This window comes from Pelophylax lessonae (assembly GCF_965119305.1).
Source record: "Pelophylax lessonae genome assembly, chromosome: 2".
Classification (NCBI taxonomy): Eukaryota; Metazoa; Chordata; class Amphibia; order Anura; family Ranidae; genus Pelophylax; species Pelophylax lessonae.
In genome coordinates, this window is record NC_138769.1 from 288,445,339 (window position 1) to 288,471,039 (window position 25,701).

General features: G+C 46.9%; 1 protein-coding gene across 1 annotated transcript in view; it reads left to right on the forward strand.

Moving 5' to 3' along the window:
* EPS8L3 (EPS8 signaling adaptor L3) overlaps positions 1-25,701 on the forward strand; it is a gene marked incomplete at its 3' end in the record, with an annotated part of 344,360 nt that overhangs the window by 218,059 nt on the left and 100,600 nt on the right. The window contains exon 15 of the mRNA XM_082246387.1: positions 15,868-15,902. Coding sequence (XP_082102513.1) covers positions 15,868-15,902 — 35 coding nt within the window. The remainder of the gene's footprint in view (positions 1-15,867; positions 15,903-25,701) is intronic.

Here is a 25,701-nt window from a genome sequence, read left to right on the forward strand (position 1 = left end):
CCTAATGCTCAGAAAAGGGGATCCGTAACCCTTGATAGACAGTTTCGCAACCGGGTCGCTATATAGCGTACGGATGAGGGATAGAAAACATTGTCCAAAGCCAAATCGCTCCAGTGTCTGCAGAAGATATTCCCAGGACAGGGAGTCAAAGGCCTTGTGCAGATCAAGGGATAACAGCATACCCTTCCTGGGACACATGCTATCCCAATTGGATTGGAGAGCTGAGATCACGTCTATCGCACGTCGGGTCTGGTCGGGCGCCTGCCGGCCCTGCACAAACCCGGCCTGGTCCGGATGTATGTATTCCGCTAAGAAAGTGTTGAGCCTAGTTGCCAGCACCTTCGCCATGATTTTAAGATCAACATTGATGAGCGATATTGGCCTGTAATTAAGGCAGTCCCCGTGGCCTTTGCCCGGTTTCGGCAGCACATGGATATACGCGTTGTTTTCATACGTCGGGATAGGGGTTCCTGTTCTAATGGAATTGAAGTAGGAGCAGAGATGGGGGGTCAGAATCTCGTGAAATTTTTTATAGTAATGGCCAGAGAAACCGTCCGGGCCTGGCGCTTTATTAGGGTTGATGGATTTGATGGCTGCCAATATTTCGGTGGCAGAGAACTCTCTATCCATGATCTCCGAGTGGGGGGAGGAAAGTCTGGGGAGGGAGATGTCCTGAAAAAAGGCTGTTACTGCAGACTGTCGGAGCGGTTGCGGTTGAGAATAGAGTTTGGTATAAAAATGGTAGAATTCGTTGACTACCAGTTGGGGGTCCTGTGACCGGAGACCAGACCGGAGCCTCAATTTTGGGAGTGCCGGGGAGTAAAGTCTCGGGGCTAGCTTACGAGCCAAAAGCGTATGCGGTTTGTCCCCTAGCGTGTAATAGCGATTTCTCGACCAGCGAATGGACTTTTCCGCTCTAGTGGTCAAGCTAAAATTAAGGGCTACCCTCGCAGCGTCAATTTTGTGTCTGATATCCACCCCCGGATTCCTTTTCTGCTCCCTAAGGAGGTCCCGCAGTTCTGCATCCTGTCGCATTATCTCCCCGTCGCGTTCCCTCTTTTTCCGGGAGGCTATCTGGATAAGCTTACCTCTGATCGTCGCTTTATGCGCCGCCCATACTACGGTCGGGAAGTGTCGGCTGTCGGGTTGTCAAGAAAATATTGGTGCAAGCAATCGGTTACTTCCTTAAGAATAAGGGGGTCATTCAGTAGGGAGGCATTGAGCCTCCAGGAGGAAAATTTAGGTTTAGTCCACAAGTCAGAGACAGTCATCACTACTGGGGAGTGGTCGGACCACGGGGTGAGAATGATTTGCGTCTGCAGTACAAATGGAAGGAGAGCCAACAATGCAAAGAGGTGGTCTATGCGGGCATAGGTCTTATGCGCATGGGAGTAGTGTGTGAAGTCGCGTGTCATGGGGTGGTCATTTCTCCACACATCCACCAAGCCTGTGGAATGCAGTAAACGAGCCAATTTAACCCCCAGACGCGGGGCATGTTTCAAAGAGGTACGCAAGGCATCTGACCTATCCATGACCTGGTCCAAGGGGACATTACTGTCACCCCCAAACACTACATGTCCTGTTGCACGCGGCATCACCACGCTCAACATATCCTGAAAGAATTGTATTTGCCCCACATTCGGAGCATAGTATGAGACAAAGGTTACGTCATGCTCGTTTATTTTGCCCTGGACCATTAGGTATCGTCCCTCCCTGTCCCTGATCACTTCTTTGGGCGTGAACGGGACCCTCTTGGCTATACAGACCGCCACCCCCCGTTTTTATCTTCGCTATTGGACATATAGCAGGTGGGAAATTTAGCACTAAGTCTTTTGGGCGCAGAAGTGCGAGAGAAGTGGGTCTCTTCAATTCTCAAGGACATCAATTCTCCGTTTGTGATAAAATTGAAAGGCTTTAGTTCGCTTCACTGGTGCGTTAAGGCCCTGGACATTTATGTGTCAAAATTTTAAAACTACTTGGCAAGGGGCTCGTCATTGTGGTTCGGTAGGTTGTACTCGCCTGAGCGTCCTGGAGAACGATCCACCTCTCCACCCCGCTTCCGGGAGTCCCTGGATCGAGCTGAGGGGGCCTGGGTGTCGATTAGCCGCCATGTTGGAGGGGAAAAAGAAAGAGGGGTTAGTAGAAATACAGAATAGTAGAAAAAAGAACACAAAAGAACAAAGAGTCCCCCGCCTTCCGCTCCGCCGCCCATAAGGCGGGAGGGGGGGGGGGGCGGAGGATATGCTTGCGATACCAACATAATGTGCAATGTGAGCTGGTTGTGGGGTCCAGCTCCCCATAAGTATTCGCGAGGTTGCCCACCGCACATAGCCGTGAGCAAGGTCGCAGAGGGTGGCATGCGGAAACAACCCGACTCGCTTCAATCCATGCCATAGAACCATTTAACTGCAAAGGAAAATACAGTAACACAATAAAACGATCAATTCTCAAATCATAGGTCCAACCCAGTGGGAGACCCACGTGTCCCCTGACAACCCTCTGTCACCGGCCGACCACAACATGGCCAACCGGCAGAAAGAGGGAAGAAAAAAAAAACAAAAGGGGGAAAAACCCTCCCCAACTTTCCCACCCCAGCAGGAATCGTAGCTCTACATCCCACAGGGTGGGGAGGCCGTAGCGTCTATGTCCCAAGAGCAGTGTCTGGAGATCACTGAAATCCAAGGTTGGTCCCCAATCAAAAAGAGGTAGAGCGGAAACCCTCGAGTTCAGGGAGCCTAAGTTCTCAGTGAGGGTTTACAGCAAGAACTCTCCGGTGCAGTGGGGCTGACAGATCAACAGCCATTTAGCTTAATCCACAGACAGGGTTCAGCCAAAAACAGAAGGCAGATGGGGATATGAAAAAAAAACAAAACACGTTGGTTCCCTATCAAAAAAGAAGTATAGTGAAGCAACTTGGCCGCAGCGTTTCACGGTGGGGTGCGTGACTTAGCATTACCCCTCTTGGCCGGCTGTGACCACAAAGGCGACAGTGGTCGGGAAGGCTCTTCCGGGGATCCCCGCGGGGACCTGGCTGGGGGGCCGTCCCGTGAAATGATGCCCAGATCCAGAAGGACATCCTCGCCCTCATGAAAATTGGAGAAGGAGTAGGATCTCCCCTTAAATGAAAAAGACAGTCTGAACGGATAAGACCAGCGATACTTAATCTGGCGATTAATCAGATGAGTCAGTAGCGGTTTCAGAGTGCGTCTTTTTTGTATAGTTGCCTGAGATATGTTGGCGAACAACTGCACGGGGTGATCGAGTAGAGTGACATCGTTGCGGTATCGGGCTGCTGCCATGACTTTTTCTTTGATCCTGTAAAAATGGGGTTTCACAATGACATCTCGTGGCAACCCATCAGATCGCGGTGCCGTCAGGGCTCGATGAAAGCGATCAAGCTCCAGGTGGTGTGGGGAAATTTCCGGGATGAGATCAGTTATTAGAGTATGGATAGCTGGTTCAAGATCAGTAACCGACTCAGGAAGGCCTCTGATCCGAAAATTATATCTGCGAGATCTGTTTTCAAGATCCTCAATTTTTGCCTGGGCCTCAACCAATTGATCCTGAAGTGTGACAATCAGCTTATGGTTTTGGTTAACTCTTTTAACAGTCCCATCCATTTTAGATTCGATGGATTCCAGCCTGCCTCCAATTTCTTGAAAGTCCCCCTTCATGCCGGCAGCAATGGTGGCACAGGCCTTGGAAAGCTCTTGTTGCAGCAGGGCCGAAAATCTGGCTATGAGCACAGAGTCACCAGAATATGAGGGCTGGGGAGGAGGGGGGAGGGCTGCGGAGCTGCCCTGGCTCAGGGCTAACTCCGCGATGTCCGCCATCTGTCTGTCCAAGGAAGATGTCGGGGAAGAAGCCCCCTCAACTTCCCCATCTAGTGAGGCCTGGTATGGGGAGAAGCCATGGGATGTGGCCTGTGGGGATTGGGATCCGGTCCCTTGGGAGGAGAAGGGATCTCTCACCTCTTCCATACCGGAGGTCACAGGCGATGGGTGCCCAGACCGCGGGGGATGCTGTAGTGGTGGTCCCCAGCTTCGGGGAGGTTGGTGGCTTAGCGCTGATGTTGTGGAGCGGGCCGCCTCGTGCAGCCGAGCCGCGGGTCGCGGCCATCTTGGATCCCTGTGAAGGCTGAGGCTGGCTTGGAGATGACAGGCGCTGTTTGCCCAGGAGGATATGCCGGCGTGGGCTGCTTTTTCTTGCTCCCTCCCGGGTTCCTGCGGTGCATCTCACCCTCGCCTATGCTCCGCTGCTGCCCGTGAGCCCGATCTCCCGCTTCCACCGCTCGTTGTTGCTGTGAAGTCGGCGGGTTGCGCAGAGCTCAGTCAGACCATGTCCTGACTCGGCGCCGCGCGCATGGAGCTCTCCTTTTAACATTTTTTTATATGAAATTCCCCCCCCCCAAAAAAATTTAAAAATCACATTTTTGGCCAATTTGTTTTCTGCTACCTATGTTTGGTAAAAAAAATCACAATAAGCGTATTTTGATTGGTTTGCGCAAAAGTTATTGCGTTTACTAACTAAGGGAAATATTTCTGTCATTTTTGGTGTTTTTTTTTTTTTAACGCGTAATGGCGGGCGATCTGCGTTTTTTTTTTTGCGGGACTGCGACATTGCGGCGGACAGATGGGACCCTTGAATGACATTTTTGACACTTTTGGGGGTACCAGTGACATTACTGCAGTAATCAATGCTATATATATGCACTGTTACTGTAAAAATGACACTGGCAGGGAAGGGGTTAATTTTATTGGAGAGGGAGGGGTTAATGTATGCCTGGTGCTTTCTAACATGTGGGGGGGGAGGTGACTGAGTGACACAAGGACAGATCGCATGTTCAGCTATGCTGAACACTGCAATCTGTCACTCCTTGTCACTGAGGAGATCCGCCCGCTCTGTTTACACAAGCGGGCGGATCTCCAAACTAGATTCACCGATGATCGGGGAAGAGCAGCGGCGATCGCCGCCGCTCCTCCCCTGGCCCGACTCCCGCTGTGACTGAAAACAGCGGGAGCGAGTCTCCGGCGGCGCGCTCGCGCCGCCCACAAGGGGCGGAGTCCAGCGACGTAGGTCTACGTCGCTGGACGATAACGAGCCACATTGCTGCAGTAGCAGCAATGTGAGCAGTGTTAAAGTGGTTAAACAAGAGTGACAACAAGTCCCCACACTGTCTTACCACTCTTTTCCCTCAAATTCTAAAGCAGTATGTATAGCCTGTGGCCCTCTCACAGAGCTTATACATTTTGATCCTATATCTGGCACGCTTGCTGGGAAGATATTGCTTGATTGCAAGCCTGCCAGCAAAATGTACAAGAAATTTGTCTATGCAGATGTCTTGTTGGGGCGTATACACATCTGCAATTTTCTGGGACAGGTAATTTATAAGGAGCAAATTTTGTGGAGCCAATCATAGTGAGGTTCACCCCAGGGATGACAGAGGTTATTGTGAATGAAATGCATTAAATGCATTTTTATCTCATATATTTTCCTGGTCATTGCAGCAGAGAACATGGGCATACGATGAATCAGGGCTCTGGACCAATATAACAATAATCAATTATGTTTTGTAAGGCCCATGGTAAGAGCTAGGCCCTAAAAGGTTTTACATTTGGAATCTGTGATAGGTTTCCACTTGAATAACCTGGTAAGGTATGAATTTGGGTTGGCAGATATGTACTTTTGGGCATAAACATTTCTTTGGTCCACAATCAAATTATATAGGTCTTTAGTGGAAAACAGCTCAACAAAAATCAAGGGGCGTTGTTGATTTGGTTGTTTCCACCTGAACCCTGGGCTAGGCTGTGAATGGAGGAATAATGGGTAAATATACACCTAGGTATGGCAGCTGCAGAACAGCTACCAAGTTGTGCCCCTTTATTGCTAATGTTCAAACCATTTCACAGGTCTCTTGGGCATCTACAATTAATATGAGGTTTATTGCTCTCTGGTGCAGTAATGGGGCTTCTCAGATACTCATACCATGTCACATTCAATTTCTTTGTTGAAATTGTTGAGTTAATATACCACATAACATATATTCATTCAGTTAGCTGTACAGACACTCCTTCCACAATGAATTAACTCTGCATCTCAAGACCAAACAGCACAAGTGGACCAAATATGTATAGACACAGAGTCAATGAGGTGTGCTCGATCCAATGCCTGAACTAGTATCTCTAATATGCTAGCAGCTATAGCCTTCCATAAAGTGACAGTGATCCATATATTAGAATCATTCCCATTAAATAAGGTGTACAAATGTTAAGCACATTTGATCCCCAATGCTTACTTCAAAACAGATACAAGAGCCACGTAACAACCACGCAGGGGGGTGCAGAGTAAGCCTTTTACTGACAGTCAAATGCTCAAGTGTTTCTATAATGTAGTGCTAATTCCCATCCACCAAGCAAGTCCCTAGAAATTAGCACGAATACATGCCGAAACAAGTAGACTATCGGTTGCCATAGGTCCTTTGAACGATATAGCAAGAAATAAGGTGTCCTGCAGTGTAAAAATCAAGCATCTCTATGTGCACAGTCATAAGGAGCAAAAGAGTGCAGGGTACTTATCAGTCTCCATACAATCCCAGGTGGTCTCAGATGCCCCCACCAAAGGGGAAAAAGTGGAGTAAGCAAGCAATATTAAAAATATTAAAAACAGGGCATCGATATATAACATACCTGGAAACTACAGACCAGTCAGCCTATCATTAATAGCATGCAGGGGCGTACCATGGGGTTGGCCAGAATAGCGCCCGCCAGGGGCGCAGGCCGAGGGGGGGGCGCACAAACACTGTAGTAGATGCAGTGAATTACCGCTCCTCCTTTCAGCCTGCACCCCCGGCGGCCAGCGCCCCCCCCCCCCACCGCTCCAATCCCGGAAGCCGCAGCTCTCTGTCTGTGTCCAGGAGGCGACAGTCAGTGTCGGAGCTCCTTGGATAGGTGGCTCCCCTCATCACAGGGCTCCGCCTCCACCCACATGACCTCATGTCGGCTCCTCTAGGCAGCTCCAGGCCTTCCGTCACTGCAGAGAGCTGCTGTGTGTCCCCCTCTCACTCCCTGTCACCCCTTCTCTTTCTCCCTGTCACCCCTTCTCACTCCCTGTCACCCCTTCTCTTTCTCCCTGTCACCCCTTCTCTTTCTCCCTGTCACCCCTTCTCACTCCCTGTCACCCCCTCTCTCTCAAATTCAAATTCAAATTAGCTTTATTGGCAGGACCATATACATTTTAGCATTGCCAAAGCATTTGAGTTTGTGATGGGGGGGGGGGGGATAATGGGTAATATAAAGGGGAATGGGGGGTGAGTCTATGTAAAGGATTTTTAAGTCCTCAGTTTTTCATGTCCCTCTCAGTCTGTGACACGCTGTCACATATTGTGCAGCTATTCTCACCATTGGCTCCTCTTCTCCCAGTAGGATTTGGAGTTTCCTCTTCTCTTGAATTGAAGTGCGGGATGAAAGAGTCTCTGGAAGTGAGTGTCCCTCACTGATGAGTACTTAGGACACTGTAACAGGAAGTAGTCCTCCAGGACCCCCTGGTCACATTGCTGGCACAATCTTCTCTCCCTGGGCTTGTAGGTCTGTCTGTGCCGTCCTTATTCCATTTCCAGGCTGTGGGCGCTCAGTCTGTACAGGCTAAGGGTCTGTCTGTCTTTGGGCTCTTGTAGCACCTCCAGGTATGGGGCAAGTTTGTAGTCTCTCTGCAGTGACTGGTAAACAGTTTGTTTCTTGGAGTTTGTTATTTTATTTCTCCATTCTTCAACATATTTTTCTTCTGAATATTTCTCATCATGTTTTTTATTTGTGATTTTGTCAGGTCGAATTGTTGGGAGTTTGGGATAGGAAAGGCGTTGATGAGTTGTTGCAGGCCGCCAGGCTTGGGCTGGTTCTTATTAGTCAGGACTGCTTTTTTGTATGTAGCACCCTTGTCTTAATGCAAGGTTGCTATTGAAATTAAGTTGCTGGGCAGTAACTAGCCTGGCTGTAATTATACTGTGGTCAATTGAACTTCCTCTCTTAATCTGGGTTTGACTGCGTTTCTCCCTTCCGTCAGTAGGTGGCAATGTTGCCTCTGACACTAGAGTAAGAATTATAGTTAAACAAACTGTTAATGTCCATGTCTCTCTCAGCCAATTACAGTGTCACTGCGGCATTCTGGGACAGAGTATTTAACTGAGGGGAGGTCTAATAATCGTTCTCTCCCCCCCCGGACCCCTTCGGGGAGGGTGTGTGCTGTTGTGCTGCTGCTGGCTAGGCCTGAAGCCTGGGCCTAGTCACATGCCTGGGATTCTGCTGAGGAGAGCCAGCGACCCACATGGAAAAGAACATCCACAGACATCCAGTAACCTGTGTGAGTAATCTGCCTGTTTCATATGGAAGAGAGCTGTCCAGCCAGTACAGACCACAAAAGAGTTTGAATCTGGTGGAGAGGAGTTGCCTCCCATATGAATCTGAAGCTTTATGGATACTGAATGAATCTCAAGGTCTGTTATCCTGTACCGCTGTCTGAGTACCTGTCTTTTTGCAATCGGAGTCTGCCTAATTGACTGTTCTCCAAGGGTGTCCTGAGCCCTACCCCTCTCTCCCCCAGTTTATTCTTGTCCTGTTGAGAAGAAATAAACTATTTTGTTACTTCAGCATAAAAATGACTGGCGCCCATTATTTCATTTACATGCATCACTACCCACCATGCCTGACAATCAACACCAACAGGAGGAATGCAGGCCCTCTCTGCCTCTGAGGGTCATCACTAGACCCTAGGGGGTTTCGGGGGTCCGCTACACTTCCAGGCTGTCTTGTAGGCCTCTTTCTGTTGGTGACAGAAGTAAGAGGTCATCTGCATAGAGCAGGAACTTCACCTCGGTGTCATGCAGAGTCAGTCCAGGTGTTGGGGAGGATTCTAGAGCGGCAGCCAGTTCATTGATGTAGATGTTGAAGAGGGTTGGAGTTAGGCTGCAGCCCTGTCTGACTCCCCGGGCCTGTTGGAAGTGTTTGGTTCTTTTCCCATTCACCTTTACACTCAGTATATGAACTCTTGATGACATCGTATATTTTCCCTCCTATATTACTTTCCAATAGTTTGAGGAACAGGCCTGGGTGCCACACAGAGTCAAATGCCTTCTTAAAGTCCACAAAACAGGCGAATATCTTTCCATGTTTTTGTATTCAGGATCCATTTGTTGAGGATACTGTTGAATAGTTTCCCTAATGTGCTGCTGACACATATCCCTCTGTAGTTGGCTGGATCATACTGGTCTCCACTCTTATGGATGGGTGTTATGAGGCCTTGGTTCCATACTTTAGGGTAGTAACCAGATTGAACACTTTGCATATTGCAGCATGTACATCTGGGGAGCCATGCTTAATCATTTCAGGCAGGATTTTATCCATCCCGCTGACTTTTTTAGTTTGCAGGTGCTGGATTTTCTTCCTAATTTCTTGTAGTGTAATTGGTACATCCAGGGGGTTCTGGAAGTCCTTGATTTTTTCCTCCATATCTTTTAGTCTTTTGATGATGTCTTTTGTTCTACAGTTAACTTCTTTTCTGGAATATCTTTGTAGAGGTTCTTAACCACTTAAGCTCCGGAAGATTTTACCCCCTTCCTGACCAGGCCTTATTTTGCGATTCGGCACTGCGTGACTTTAACGGACAATTGCGCGGTCGGCCGACGCTGTACCCAAATGAAATTGACGTCTTTTTTTCCTCACAAACAGAGATTTCTTTTGGTGGTATTTGATCACCTGTGCGATTTTTACTTTTTGCGATGTAAACAAAAAAAGAGCAACAATTTTGAAAAAATAACAATATTTTTCACATTTTCTTATATGAAATTCCCCAAAAAAATGTAAAAATCAAAATTTTTAACATTTTAGGCCAATTTGTATTCTGCTACATATGTTTGGTAAAAAAAATGGCAATAAGCGTATTTTGATTGGTTTGCGCAAAAGTTATTGCGTTTACTAACTAAGGGAAAGATTTCTGTCATTTTTGGTGTTTTTTTTTTAACAAGTAATGGCGGCGATCTGCGAGTTTTTTTTTTTTTTTATGCGGGACTGCGACATTGCGGTGGACAGATCGGACCCTTGACTGACATTTTTGACACTTTTGGGGGTACCAGTGACATTACTACAGTAATCAGTGCTATACATTTGCACTGTTACTGTAAAAATTACACTGGCAGGGAAGGGGTTAACTTTATTGGTGATGCAGGGGTTAAGTGTGTCCCTAGGGGCGTGCTTCTAACTGTAAAGGGGTGTGGCTAGTGATGTAACCACAGAGACATACGATCCTACATAGCAGGATCGTATGATCTCTGCAGTTAGATCAGGGAGAATGACAGGCGGCTTTGTTTACATCAGCCGCCTGCCTTTCTCCCTCTCCACGAGGAGATCGCGAGTGACCGGCGGACATCGGGTCCACCTGTCACTCGTGCAGACTGCTTAGGGAACGAGCGGGGGCAGGAGCCCGCCTCCGACAGCGCGCGCTCGCCCCCTAGAGGCTCTCAGGCTTAGGTCACTTTGCCTGTATGGGGCTGACCGCCGCAGTAAATAGTCGTGTAGCGGTCGGCAAGTGGTTAAAGTAGTTAAACCAGATGTCACCATTTTGGATGTGGAGGTTGTTTTTCCTGGGTGCTGAGCCAATATTCTTCCATATTTCCCAGAAAGAGTTTTCCTGAACTGCCTCTTTTAACTGTTGCAGGTTGTTAGAGATTAACTTTTGCCTTTTCTTTTTAAGGCTTTGTTTGTATTTTTTCTGTAAGATGCTATGGGCTATCCTTAGGTCAGTGTTGTTGGGGTCTCTGTGTTTGTTATTGGAGGCTGTCCGTAGGGTGTTCCTTAATTCTTTGCATTCTTTGTCAAACCATTTATTGGGTTGTTTAGTGGGTGGTTTCTTGTAGTTGACTTTTCTCAGTTGGGCTGTTTCTGCAATGGTGTGTAGTATATTATGGAAGTTCTTTGCTGCCTGGTTCACACCTCGTGGGCTTACCTCATAGTTTTTGTTTTAGACGTTTTCAAGCTGTTTTTTAATGTCAGGCCTGTCAGTTACCTCTCTGTATTTTGTGGTAGACTGTGTGGACCATTTAAATGATGGTGGCAGGTTGCAGAGAGAAGCCTGGTGGAATTTAGGAGATGGTTTATTTGAAGATTTAATATATAGCAGTAGTTGGTTGTGGTCTGACAGGTGTGTTTGTGGGGTGACTGTAAATGCATTGATGAAGGCAGGGTCCATATCTGTGATAGCATGGTCTACCACACTGCTGCGTACGTGGGAGTTTAATGTGTACTTTCCCAGAGAGTCTCCCTTGGTACGGCCATTGAGGATGTAGAGCCCCAGACTGCGACACAGATTTAGCAATTTTCTTCCATTTTTGTTGATTGTACTGTCATAGCTGTTTCTTTGTATCTGTATCAACTCGTGACAATAATTTGCGGGCCCAGTATGTACATGTTGCCATCAGAACTTGTATAGTCCTTTTCCTTTCCTGTCCTAGCTTTGAGGTCTCCAAAGATGAGCACTTGTCCCAGGGATTGGAAGTGGATTATCTCGCTTTGTAGGACCTCATAGATGTCTGGTCTGAAATATGGGGACTCTGGTGGGGCAATGTATGCTGCACACAGGTAGATATTAGACTGAGAGGCAAGGATGGAGCTACTTATTCTTATCCAGATGTGGCTTTCTCCTTTTTTGATTGCATTGATGTTGTCATGTAGCTCCTCCTTATACCAGACTAATATTCCCCCTGAGCACCGACCCTGTTTGATGTTTTTGTCCTTCCGTGCGGGGACAGAGACTTCCCTATAGCCAATAGGTACTAATGGTTCATCCTGTTTTGGGGTCCATGTTTCCAGGAGGATTTGTATGTCTCACGTAGTCTTTGCTTAAAATCTGGATCATTTACTTTGGATCTGAAAGCTGAAGTGTTCAGACCCTGAATGTTCCAGCTACTGATTACTAATGATGTCATTTTTGTTTGTGTAGTTGTATACCTTGTAATGGGCAAATTTCCTGTGACAAACCAGATTATTGGTGGTTGTCCTTGTCTTTTTTGCTTTTTGAGCTCTGTTACATTATTTTATCGCATATTGTGCTGAGGAGGGTTCTTATCTCCGCCATTTCTCTGCTTTTTAGTGGTCTTGATGTCCATCTTGGGGTGGGTGGCTTCCTCCATGTTTGGGGCCCTGTTTTTTGGTTGAGTGTATTGTTGTTTTATTTGATTAGTGGTGAGGTTTGGGGTCTTATATTTGTAATTGTGTCTGTCTGAATATGGTTTGTGTCAGGTCCAGGGTTATGAGTTTTCACAAGAACAATGTCTTTGAATTCTCTCGCCAGGAGACTGACCCCATGTTTGTTCAGATGTTTATTGTCATAGAGGTGTTGGGGCATTATAAAATTATGTTGTGCCAGGTGCATTGAAGGTTTTGACCTGGTTTTATCTGTCAACTCTGTGTTGATTTGTTGAATTTTGCTGTTTGGTATGTCCCTCCTTGGAATAAGAGAGGACAGAATTACTTTGGACTTTGGAAATTTTTGTTGTGCAGTCTCTGTTAGTTGCCTAATTTGTCCGCAATAACTTCCTGCTGTTCCTGGATGTTGTTTGTGCCTGTGTGTAGGATGATATGTTTGGGGTTAGTGAAATATGGGTCGTTGATGACTTCTGTTGCCTGTTCAATTGTTGAACAGTGAATTTTGGAGACTCTTGTTCCTGGGAAGAGACATGAGTTTGCCTGTTCTTGTGGTTTGATGATGGGTTGTTTGTGGTTTCCAGATCATTGGAATTGTCTTGGCTATTGTTGGGCTTTTTAATGCTAATTTTTGGAAGTTGATGAGTCTCACCAGTCTGCTGTTTGTTTGTACAAAGTACCCATCAACAATCTCCTTTAGTTCTCTTTCCTGATTTTTCAGCATCATTTGTGATTTTAGTGTCATTATCTCTTCCCTCAATTGAGCAATTCCTTGTTGTAGCTGTTGCATTGTAGATCGAATTTCTAAAAGGACAGACTTGTGTTCAACTTTGAGTGTGTTCAGCTCTTCCCTCAGCTGGTCATTTACATTTTTGTCACCTAACTATCTTTGAAGCTGTTCTTTGAACTAGAGAGAGATTTTGTACAGTTCAGATAAGGAATCTCTGAGGATATTGGGTAAGGGAAGGTCAGGCCTGTCTATGGACAATGTCACTGTTGGTATCTGTTCCTCATTTTTATCTTAAGTTTTTAGATCCTTATAGACCCTGGCCTGATCTTTAATTTGTGGGAAGACCTGTTTAAATTACTCTAATTTTTCCTCTGTGCCTTGTGCCACGATGGTGCTATTGTGATATATGTTCAGGGTGAGTACTGCACAATTATCCTCCTCATCCCTGACCTTGATCTGCCGGCCCTTGCAGATACCTCCCTTTACAATCTTCTTGTAATATTTACAGAAAGCTGTATGCCAGGCTTCAGTATACTCAGTATAGAATAGCAAATCTGTTTTCTTTCTGTTATGTTCAGTACTGGAGAAGTCAGTAAACAGAGTCTCTGGATTTTGCTTAAGTGTTTCTTTTTTCATGGCTTTCTTTGATTGTTTGCTCTTTTCTCCCTCTGTGTAAACAATCTCCAAGACATCAGACCCCCTGCTGGCTTTACATTGTGTAATGGAGTCTGTGTTTGGGGTATTTGCTTTGTTCTGTTCCATTTTTAAGTGCAGAAGTTTGCTTAAAAAATTGTTTTCTATATGTTTATGTGTTTGCTGTAGTTATAGCAGGATGGTCCAACCTTGTGTTGCTGTTTACTTGAATCCTTCAGCTTTCGATGCTCTCTGATGCTTGATACCTGTCCGCTAGATGGTCTTGCCTTTTTTGCACTTTTTGTCTTTATTCTCCTGTTTTTACTTTGAGTTATTTCTTCTTGGTCATCTTTGTCTTGCATGTAGTCTCAATTTTCCTGTTTTTTTCTTTCAATTTGCCCATTACAAGGTATAAAGTGATGACGTTTCAGGAGCTCATCCTAAGTGCTGCTGCTCCTCTGGATGCTGCTGCTCTGTCTCTCCCTCTCTCTCTCTTCCTGTTACCCCCTCTCTCTCTCCCTCCCTCTCTCTCTCTCCCTCCCTCTCTCTCTCTCCCTGTCACCCCCTCTCTCTCTCCCTGTCACCCCCTCTCTCTCCCTGTCACCCCCTCTCTCTCCCTGTCACCCCCTCTCTCTCCCTGTCATCCCCTCTCTCTCTCTCCCTGTCATCCCCTCTCTCTCTCTCTGTCACCCCCCCTCTCTCTCTCTCCCTGTCACCCCCTCTCTTTCTCTCTCCCTGTCACCCCCTCTCTCTCTCTCCCTGTCACCCCCTCTCTCTCTCTCCCTGTCACCCCCTCTCTCTCTCCCTGTCACTCCCCTCTCTCTCTCTCTCTGTCACCCCCTCTCACTCCCTGTCACCCCCTCTCCCTGTCACCCCCTCTCCCTGTCACCCCCCTCTCTCTCTCCCTGTCATCCCTCTCTCTCTCCCTGTCATCCCCCTCTCTCTCTGTCACCCCCACTCTCTCTCCCCCTGTCATCCCCATCTCGCTCTCTCCCTGTCACACCCCCTCTCTCTCTCACTTTCCCCCTGTCATCCCCTCTCTCTCCCCCTCTCTCTCTTTCACTCCCCCTCTCTCTATCTCTCTGTCACCCCCCTCTCTCTCTCATCCCATCTCTCTGTCAAACCCTCCCCCTCTGTCTCTCTCTGTCAAACGCTCTCTCTTTCTCGGGGGGGATGCCGATACAGCTCCTCGCCAAGGGCGCTGGAGACCCTAGTTACGCCTCTGATAGCATGTAAACTATTGGAAGGAATGATATGGTACCATATCTAAGAATGTGCTGAGGAAAATAGCATTAGAGATAACAAACAGGGATTTATAAAAAACCTTTTAACATTTCAGGAGGCGATAAACTGTAATTTGGATAAATTAAGGTCTGTGAATGTAGTGTATCTGAATTTCACTAAGGCATTTGATACAGTACCCAATAAACTCATAATTTACAAATTATTTGGCATTAAAGATATCGTACATACTTGGATAGAAAGCTGGCTGCAGGAGCACGTCCAAAGATTAGTGGCATGTTTTCTGAATGGTCTACAGTTGTGAGTGGGGTACCCCAGGGCTCTGTCCTGGGACCATTTCTGTTTAACTTGTTCATAAACAATATACTGTAGAGGTTGGAATCAATAGTTCAATCTCAATGTTTGCAGACAATGCCAAATCAAACAGGGCAAAACCTTTCCAACAGGTTATAGAAACTTTACAAGAGGACGAATACGGTATGTTTGAAATGAACCAGCCAACTTTTGGCCCATATGTAAAGCTGTCTGTTCTACAGATGTCGCTCTTAGGACCGGCATCTGTCGAACTGGCAAACTGGAAAACCAGCATCTGACCATCAATATTCGTTAGCACTGGCAGCCATTGGCCATCTTGTGGGCAAATAGAGTCCTGCATTCTCAGTAACAATGCCAAGTGTTACATAAACTTTTTTAGTCCTGCATTCTCAGTAACAATGCCCAGTGTTACATAAACTTTTTTAGGCCTACTGTTTTATTAAAGTACCTACATCAATTTGAAGTGTGTTTTGGGAGTAATAAATGTTACCAAAGACATGTACAGTATGTAGTTTATGTTTTACCAGACTTAATAATTTGTTGAAAAAAATATTAAGTTTGTCTATTTTAGGTGAATCAATGTTTTAAAATTTGGCTGTGAAGGAATGTCCAATACATTCTACTATTAAACAGTTTTAAAAAGCAAGCAAACCTTGTAAGTTAAAGTAAACAGTAATTGAGATAATGTTAATATTGATGCAAAGCCTGATTGCTCTTGATGATAACTCTCAAATTGAATTATTTTTCATCAATCTATAGGTCCAAGAAAACCTGCAGACTTCGTCCACCCATCAGTAAGTGTTTAAATATGGAAATCAAAGTCTTTAACTATTGCTAGTTATTTAAGAAAGGACCCTTTCACACCTGCATGTTCCATTTTGGTGCATTGATACTTCTTTATTTAAAATTCCTCTTGTAATCTTTGTTGACGAACCTCTCTGCCAATATCTCAGTTTGTTCATAATAATCTTCAGATTTGCCAAAATGTCTTCATCTAAAAAAATGATTAACGCATTATCAACCACTTAGGGTGGTTGATAATAATGACAATTATTATCAGGGTGGTTGATAACAATTATTATTATTAGGGTGGTTGATAATAATGACAATCAACCACTTAGGGTGATAACAACTGGATATATGTATTTGTCTGTTTTCCTAGAAAATGTTTGTTAATCATTTATCTTCCTTTACAAAAATGTCTAAATCTAAAAAAAATTCTCATCCTTTGCCAGTATCCAAACCTTCTGTAGGTTGCAGCATACCATGAAGGTTTAAGACTTTCAGTGTCAAACAAAGCCCATGGTATAACCCTTCCTACTACCAACATTCCTCAATTGTTTGCTAGTGTGCTAGGATGGTGGACATCTTTTTTTAACACTGCTGTTTTAAAGACTGACCAGTGATTTTGCTAGTTTTTTAGTCATTCCCACATGGGTGTAGTCCTTTTTACCTCCTTCTTTCCAGATCATTTTCTATGAGAGAAGAATTTTCCAACACCAAACTCTAGATGGTACTGTAGTATCATACACACATGGTTAAAAAAAATGTCTCAAAAAAATCAAGCAATTTTTAATCCTTATGGACTTAGCTTTGGGTCCATTGTTTGATAAAGCTCCTCTAAAATATTGGCAATAGCTAAAAATGTGTACATTGCCCAAATAAGCTAAAAATGTGTACATTGCCCAAATATACTGTAATAGTAATGTTAGGGCCTGGATTTGAACCTGAAACCTCTGCTGTGTTAGGCAATGTCTCTACATGTTGGGCTACCTGGAATGCTGGACAGTGTACTAGACAATTCTTTGAATGATTCTGTCTTGAACCCTGAACTCTTTGCTCCTCTCATGAACTTCCTAATTAAAGCAATGTCTCTGCACTTCTTGTTTGCCAGAATATTGTGCTCTTTCCAGCCAGGATCTCGCTCCTGTCTTCCCTGCTGTCGTCCATATTTTGCTCATTATCGATCCTTGGCTTGTTCCTCAACTACGCTTCTGCCTGATCCCAACCTGCAACTACTTGTTATCGACCTTTGGCTTGCTTACATACTACGCTTCTGTTTGATCCCTAGCTGCTTATCCGCTGCTGGACCATGGCTTGCTCACCTCCCGGTGGGGTGATCCTAAAGACCACGACCAAGTACTAACATGCAGCAAAATCCATCTCCACCATCAGGAGCTCCGGTGGACACAGGTTACTAGGGGTTTTAAAAATGATAGGTGCATCGATCCCTTTTCCAATTCGGTTATGATGCGGAACCCAGATTAATCACGATTGCGTGTGATGTCATCTTGGCTCCTCCCCCTCCCTCACTCCACAGAAGTGTAATCGCTGGATTTCATGCACCCGTGGCCTGGCTGCGTCCAGCGCTGTTCCCCCCTCATTGGATGGTGTAACCTCAGGAGGCAGGCGCTGCAGCACATCAACGTGCCGCCCCCACCCACGTTCTGCCCCTTCCTCGGGATTCGTAGCTCTGTCACCTCCCCCATGGGCGGGTGTGGTGCTGCTCGGCGCTGGCACACACATCACTACAGCTGTCATCACATCCCTGGACTTCACATCACTTCAGAGTCTGCTTCAGGAATTGAGCTGCGAGGGGAGGAGGAGGAGTGGTAGGAGTGCTCGAAAGGTGAGAGACCAGCCTTTCATGCTTAAAGTAAGTGAGGGGTGAGTGCAAAGAAGTGGCACATTCCCCACCTCTGCTGTACCTCCAGTCTGTGTGTACTTATCACATTGGGGCTTATTTCTCTCTAGTTCTTCCTGAGATTTCTCTATAAACCTTCCCACCTGGAAACATCCACTTATCTGCAAGTAGTATACTTGTAGACAGATTGATTGTAGGTCAACATCAATGAGGAAAAAAGAAAAAAGAAAAGAAAAAAGGAAGGCATTCTAAGTTGCAGCCAAAAGACTCACCAATGATTTAGTGATACTAAAGGGTGTTATTATTTTTTTCTGTAAAATAAAAGATATACTTACCCGCTGGCTGTCTATTGTACCATGTCTCCTGTATTGTCTGTGATCTATAACTCTCTCCAGTAGTGTATCTGCTGTCTCTGACCCTCTCCAGTAGTGTGTCTGCGGTCTCTGACCCTCTCCTGTAGTGTATCTGCGGTCTCTGACCCTCTCTTGTAGTATTTAGGGGGGCCTGGGTCTCCTTTGTAAGTTGTTGTCTGCTGTATTTTGACTTTGCTACATGCAGGGAGTGTTTTTTTTTTTTTAAGAACAGATAAAATAAAAAAATGGAGTTCTTATGACCGCTTGAATTTTGATAAAACCATGGCCGTTAATTGTGATGCATCGTGATGCATCGCGGAATCGAATCATTGATATGATAATCATAATCGAATCGTGAGGCCAGTGAAGATGCGCACCTCTACTAGTTACTATTTAGACTTTGCACCTCAGATGAGCCTGCATCATTCACCAGGGTGACTGCCTGTGTACCTATCTTGCTGATTGGTGATAGTTCCAATACTGATATACTTATCAGGATCAGGGGTCAGGCTTGAAGACCAGCTGTTATATTTTCCCCCATTGTATAAGAAGACAGCAAAACTAGTCATATGCAAACATTGTACCAATTGGACAATGGTTGTTCCCACAAGAAAAACTGTAACAATGTAAGTCTGATAAATCACAAAACCTATAACACAGCTTTGTGTTCTCTTTCCCACCATACAGCAGTAGGAAAGCATCTCCATGCTGCTGCTCCTTTTGCAAAGAGCTACGTGAAAATTTGATATTTGATTCATTCCTGCTGCTCACCCAAAGTGGCTTTGGTGACCTCTGGCCATCCAAACCTCAAGTTACTGACCCTCACCTGCTACCAGACAATTTGCCTCTTACCCCAGGCCTGTACATTGCCTAACCAGGCTATGGCCACAACATGTCTGATTGTCACACGGGGGGTCAGTCCTGTCCCCCCTGCTCGGTTTCTTCTAATCGGTGGAGGACTGCTTACAGCATGCCTACTTGTGGTATCAATGTTTGTAACCTGGGGCCATGCTGTACTCAACTGGGTAATCTGAGGCATAAAATCTTGCATGACAAAAGTAGTAATTTGCTGACTTTGTATGCAGAGACCACAAGTGTGCTCCCATGCCCCCTCCAGTAGATTCTATATCTGATTTACTCTCTAATTCCTCAATGGTTGAGCTTACCTTTAGAAGAGTTTCAGTCTTCTGCTAATACTCCCAAGTTAAAGGGGACAATTTCAGCTCTTATTAATACAATACACACCACTCTGAGGCTAGGCAATGTTCTGCCTGTCTGTTCTACCAGTGCTGTTTCTAGCATTAAGTTAGCTAAGGCTCCTAAGGTTGCAAAGATCTTCCCTTTGCACCTACATTCTCGTTCGTTCATTGACGGACACAGCTCCTGATATCCATAACCATTGGATTATACTGCTCCTTACAGGAGTAGGACACTAGGCAGAAAAGAATTCTGGCTACACCCATGGGCAGTCCCAGGGGGTATACTCCCTCTCTCTGCTATAGCCACTCAGTTTTTTTTCTGCCTTGTCAGGAGTAAGGACCTAGTGCCTTGCTGCGATCTTTGGTCCTGGCAATTTTTTCTTTTTAGATAGAAATTTTTTTTCGCCTGGATTTTTCCTGTGAGATCTGCAATCAACTGCCGGACTGCGCGACAGGCTGGATAATCTAGATCCAGTGGTCATTCCAGTCTGGCCAGAGACCTCAGCTCTGCGCTAGGTCGGCACGACATAGCCCTACTGGACGGGGGCTGGCCTGTGAGTTAAACGCCTTGCGAGATCACATACGACCAGGTCTCGGCCCAAGTCGCAGCACTCCTCCTGGCCGACAGCCCCCCATTTCGATAGAGAGGGGTTCTGTCTGAAGTGGTGCCCACCTGGTTCCTGGTATGGTTAGTATCTGTCCCCCCTCTCCCCCTGGAGGGTTTTGGGGTGGACCTGGGCCCCTTCTTGGGACGGTTGGAACCCCAGATTCCCCTCCTTCCCACGGGCACACCCCTTTCCAAGTCCCTCATCCTGCCCCCTCCTACACACTGGGGCTGTTTGAGGGGTCTGGCCACTTTCCTGGGATGGGGGCAGGGTGTTAACTGGCAATGGGGGCCAGGGGGTGCACCGCCGACGACCGAACAATCGACTATGCAGGGGGTTGTACCTGGTGGGGGTTCCTGCTGGGGCCCTCTGCCCTGCCTGGATATGTCAATGAGGCCTGGTCTGTGAGTCCCTGTTAGTCTCGTGGTGCCGTGCAGGGCCGCCATTTTGTTGTAGCCTGTGTGTTTCTATACACGGTGGTAATGTTTGTGTAGTCTGGCAGGTTTTTTTTTTTGTGGTTTGCCAATGAAAATAGCGGCGTTCATGACAGTGGAGCCCTGTGGGCGGCGATTTTAGCGGTGGGAGCCCCTCCTCATCCCCTGGTGCTGACTCCTAGATTATTTTACTTCCTGATCACCGCACGTGTTGTGCAGATTCCCCTGGTGGCTGTAGGTGCCTGTTTCTGTGGGTGGTGAGTCTGGTGGGGTCCTCTCTGCTGAGGATTGCTGGTGCTTTGTGTCTGGCGACCGGGTGGTGCTGCCAGCGCAGTGGGGGTTGTATCTCAGCAGTGTTTTACACTTTTTGTGGGGTCCCCCTGGTGACTCATGGAGTCTTTGGAGCATGTTTCTCCACCTGATTACCTCTCTGAGGCTGCAGGACCCTCCAGGTCCCAACCATCCATCCATGCACTGACGGCAGTCCTGAAGTCCCTTATATTCCGGGTAGAGGTGGCTTGCAGACAACGGGCTAGCAAAAATCACCCCCTGCCTCATCTGTCTCATCATATCCTGAATCTGATTTGGCCACTGCGGACGTGGGTCACCCTGCTGGGTCTGCAACCACACGCCAGGAATCCTCTGATAGTGAGAATGATTCCATCTACGTCTGCGACCGCGCACAAAAAGGCGCTGGTGGATGCACTGATTGTATTTGTGCCTGAGACCCTGAAGATGGAGGATGCAGCTGATGCTGTGACGGAGGCGCAGGTGCCCTTTGGCACTCACAAGCCATCCAAAGCAGCAAAGGTGTCTCCCCCCCCCCATTTTGACAGAATTGTCGCTAAAGAGTGGGGACAACCAAAGCGTCCCCGTGGGATCCCTAAAGCGTTTTACTAGGCATTACCCCTATGAGGAGTCCCTTGTTAAGAAGTGGACTGTGCCACTGGCAGTGGACCCTCCAGTTTCCAGATTAAACAAGGCAACCATGATTTTGGTTCAAGAAGAGTCCCTGGCCTTTAAGGATCCGGCTGACCGGAAGCTGGAGGCTGTGGCCCGCACTATGTACACTCTGGCTGGTATTCACCATTGCCCTATGGTCGCAAACTCTGACCAAGTGGGCTAAGCTCCTCCACCATGACCTGGAGGGGGAACAGCTCCCCCCTGCCTTTGCTAAGCTGGTGGACCAGCTGGTCCAGGGGCTGAAGTTTATCTGTGATGCCTCTTTGAATGCAGGTTCCCCTGATGGCTCACCTCTCTGTTTTGGCAGTGGTCCTTTGGTGTGTCTTTTGGCTCAAATGCTGGTCTGCGAATCAAAATTCAAAAAAGGCCTTGACTGATCTCCCTTTTCAAGGGGATCGCCTGCTTGGGAGCTACCCTGGATGACATCATTAAAGGTCTCCCACAGGGGAAGAGTACATTTCTTCCGCAAGCTGCTAAGGAGATGTGGGCCTTCCTTCTCCGCTCATAACAAGTTTTTTCATACCTCAGGGTTGACTGACAAGGGCTCGAAGCCTTCCAGGGCCTCTTCTGGAGGATCCAAATGAACCTGGTCTGGCAAGCCAAGATCGGTCTTCTCTAGACCCGTGGATAAGACTCCTTCTGCATGAAGGTGCGCCTTCACCCGTAACGGGGGTGGGGGGACATATTTTCTGGTTTTCGGACCGGTGGACTTCCCGGATGCAAGACAAGAGGGTCCAAAAAGTCATTTGATCCGGCTACAAGATCAAGTTTCGCTCATGTCCCCCGGCAAGGTTTCTTCCTTCTAACTTGCAACTGTACCCAGGGCCTTTTTGGGGAGGTACAAAACCTGTTCCTTCAAGGGGTGATTGTCCCGGTTCCAACCTCAGAAAGTTTTCAGAGTTTTTTCATAAACCTTTTCACAGTTGCCAGGAAGGAAGGCACAGTTGCCAGGAAGGAAGGCAAAGTGCGTCCAATCCTGGACCTCAAGGTGCTAAACTGCTTTGTGCGGATATGGAAGTTCAGAATGTAGTCTATTCGAAATTGGCAGGCGGATTTCCTCAGTTGACAGGCATTGGACCATGGGGATTGATCCCTTCATCTGGAGGTGTTTCATCAGCTGTGTCCTGGTGAGGAACCCCCGAGTTGGATCTGTTGGCGTCTCAGCTTAACAGAAAGGTGCAGAGGTTCAAGGGATTCTCTGGCGCATGCCACAGGCGCGCTGGTGGCCCTGTGGGGTCAGTATCATCTGATTTACCCTCCTCTCAAGCTTCTGCCCAGACTTCTACGCAGGATCGAGGCAGAAGGGATTTCCGGTCATCTTAGTGGTTCTGGACTGGCCACACCGGTCTTGGTACGCTGATCTGGTGCGGTTGGTCGCTGACGTTCCTTGGCAGCTTCCTCTCAGGGAGGATCTGCTGTCCCAAGGACCGATCTTCCATCCTGCTTTACAGTCGCTGGCTTTGACGGCTTGGCTGTTGAACACCACTTGCTGAAGAGTCGGTGATTCCTACACTGTTGAAAGTAAAAAAAATCTACCTGCAGGAAGACCTATCATCATATGTGGAAGGCGTATGTAGCTGGAATTGGACTACTACAATATGTATACACTTATATGCGTATCATTATTGTTGGAATTGTCTGTGTGCCCTTTTAAGACTGCTTTCAGGTGGAGATCGGCCTCTCACAGGAAGTGGAAGAATTGGATTGTGGGAGATATAGTTCTGTGTTGGGAGCAGACTGTTATCTGGATTGCTGAAGGAACTGTACTCCCAGGGAGCAATGGGGGAAGTGAAGGACCATGGGAGAGACTATAAACCTATCTGCTCCACAGTGTGAACGCTCTCTTGGTTCCGGGACCCAGTGAGTGCGGATCAGCCTGCTGTCTGCTCACAGAACTGTCCGTGGCTGCGGCCTAGTACACAAGGCCTAACCCAAGTGTGGAGCTTGTCCTCAGCGGAGCAGATACTGATAGCTACACTGTGGATGCGGACACAGTATAGCTATAGAGGAAGCGAATGGAGGCCGGACGGACAGCCTGTGGTGGCAGAGCATCGCTCATTTCCAGACGCCGGAGGGTGGGAGAGTGCATCGCCTGTCTTGTAGATTCCACACGAATGGACATCGGAGAGAGAAAGGGTGCCTGTGTGGAATCTTAACCGCAAGTATAACCTTTACTTCATCAACACACTGACAGCAGATATTATTGCACACATCACCTTCCTTGGAATTACAAATATCACATTGGACTGTGATAAGAGCTCCAACTTTCGGTGAAGACTTAGCAAGGCCTTGCTAGGGTAAGGGTGTTGACACCTGCTACATCTTAAAGGGGACACACTTGATTTGTTTTATAGCAGTGCTAGTTATTACATTAATAGCACTAGCATGGCTAAAAGTTCTTTTCTTTACGTTAATAGTAACAGCAGTACTATAAAGGTCAACGGTCACTGTTTCAAACCCTAGAATATTGTGTTACAATTGTTCATTGATATTGTCATTCCTTACTTTCTAATTCTTTATATCAGTCTGGTTTAGGTGGAATTTGACTGACTGATAGGGTTATATCTTTTATCTCTTAAGTAAACAGCAAAACTTCATTTATTTTGTGTCAGTGTGTTCTTAAAGGTATACTTATAATGTCAGAACCTAGAGTGTCAGGTGGGTTGGACAGTTCACAGGGTCACAGGAGTGCTGAGGAACACCCATCAGCCATCAGCCCTCAAGGGGGCAGTGCTACATTTGTGGGCTCGTCCGGGATATACGGGATCAACCATACCCACCAACAGCGAGGGGAGAGATTGTCCGATTACGTCTCCCAAGTGGACAAGATGTTACATCAGATCATCTTGAAAAAGGGAATAGACCCAAAAGATGCCGATCAAATGCGACTGGATAGAGTGTTGCAAGGGGTTCGGTCAAACCAGCCCATCATCCTTAAGCTGCTGTTGAAAGGAGCTTGAGCTACCCCTACTTATCCAGAATTAATGAGAGAAGTGAGGGAAGAGGAGGCTTTGTTGGAAGAAAAGAGTCAAGGTGTTAGAGAGATGTTTGTGGGTGAAGGAAGGAGAGAGAAAGCATCTGTCTACCTGGTCCATGTGGAACCTAGTCTCTCAGATGAGGAAAGTGAAACAGACTTGTCCTCTGGTGTCTGAACTCCAAGAGTCCAACTCAAACCCAGCAGAATTGATGATCCAAGTAGCACAGGTTCAAACGCAAATGTGCCAAGCTTTAATGCAAGTAATGGAAGCTCAAGGAAAGGTTCAAGAACCAAAAGGTAGTCCTAGGGGACTGGATCCCTCTCCCTTCCGAGACAGAGGTTGCTTTGAATGTGGAGAAGTAGAACATTTCCGGGCCAAATGCCCCAAGCGAGGGATTAGCCCTGAACTAATGAAGGAGTTGCTAAAAGCCTTATAGAAGATCTTCTTCCCAAAGAAGGCGGAAAACTTCAGGGGACCTTAGTGAAGGAGCCAATTGAGCATCCTGAGATTAAACAGAGCTCCAACACTAGTAAAATCTCAAAAAGACGGTGGAGGACAGGGCCTTCTATCCGATCCCCTCCTTCTACACCTGGTAAACAGAAAGGACTGCCTGGGTTGTGAGGAAAGACACAGGGGGTCAATGTATCTTCTCCTCCAAGGAAGAAAAAAAGGTTCTGGTCCCCAACCATGAAGTCAGTCAAGGTACAGACCGTTGAGTTCCCTCAGGGGGATACACTTAGATGGCGGGTGAGAATAATCTCTTCTCCAAATGCAAGTTTGGGGGTACCAGTGAAAAATGCACCCCGGCATCTAGAAGAACCCAGTCCAACAGTACGGCAAAGATTGTTTGCAACTCCATATGGAAGTGTGCCGAAGAGACTGGTGGGGCCCTCTCCTGTAGTTTTGTTGCAGGTAGAGGGGATCTACACCAAGGCTCTGATGGATCCTGGGGCTCAAGTCACCCTGTTGTATAGAGACTTTTATGACAAACACTTGAAACACATTCCATTATGCGAGTTGGAAGAGCTGGAGATTTGGGGCCTTGGCCCCCAGAAGATTCCCTATGATGGATGGATATATACCCATCGCTTTTGATCCTTCTTTGGACGGGAAGACAGAAATTTTACACTCTAGCAGTTGTGTGTCCCCGACCACCTAGAGTGAAGCAGAATATCTGATAATAGGAACTAACACCAACCTGGTGAGAGGAATGCTCACTCCATTGGTCATCAGGGGTTCAGCTGTTGAAGAAGTGCATTCCCAGTTAAGGAAGGCTTTTCAACGGGTGATTCAGGAGCAAAAGGCCCTGGTCGAAGGAGTTGGAAAGCTGTGGTGACTGGACACTCAGGAACGAGTGTTACAGCCTGGGGAGAGGACATGCATGAAGGCTACAGTCAAGCTGTCATGGGACCGGCCA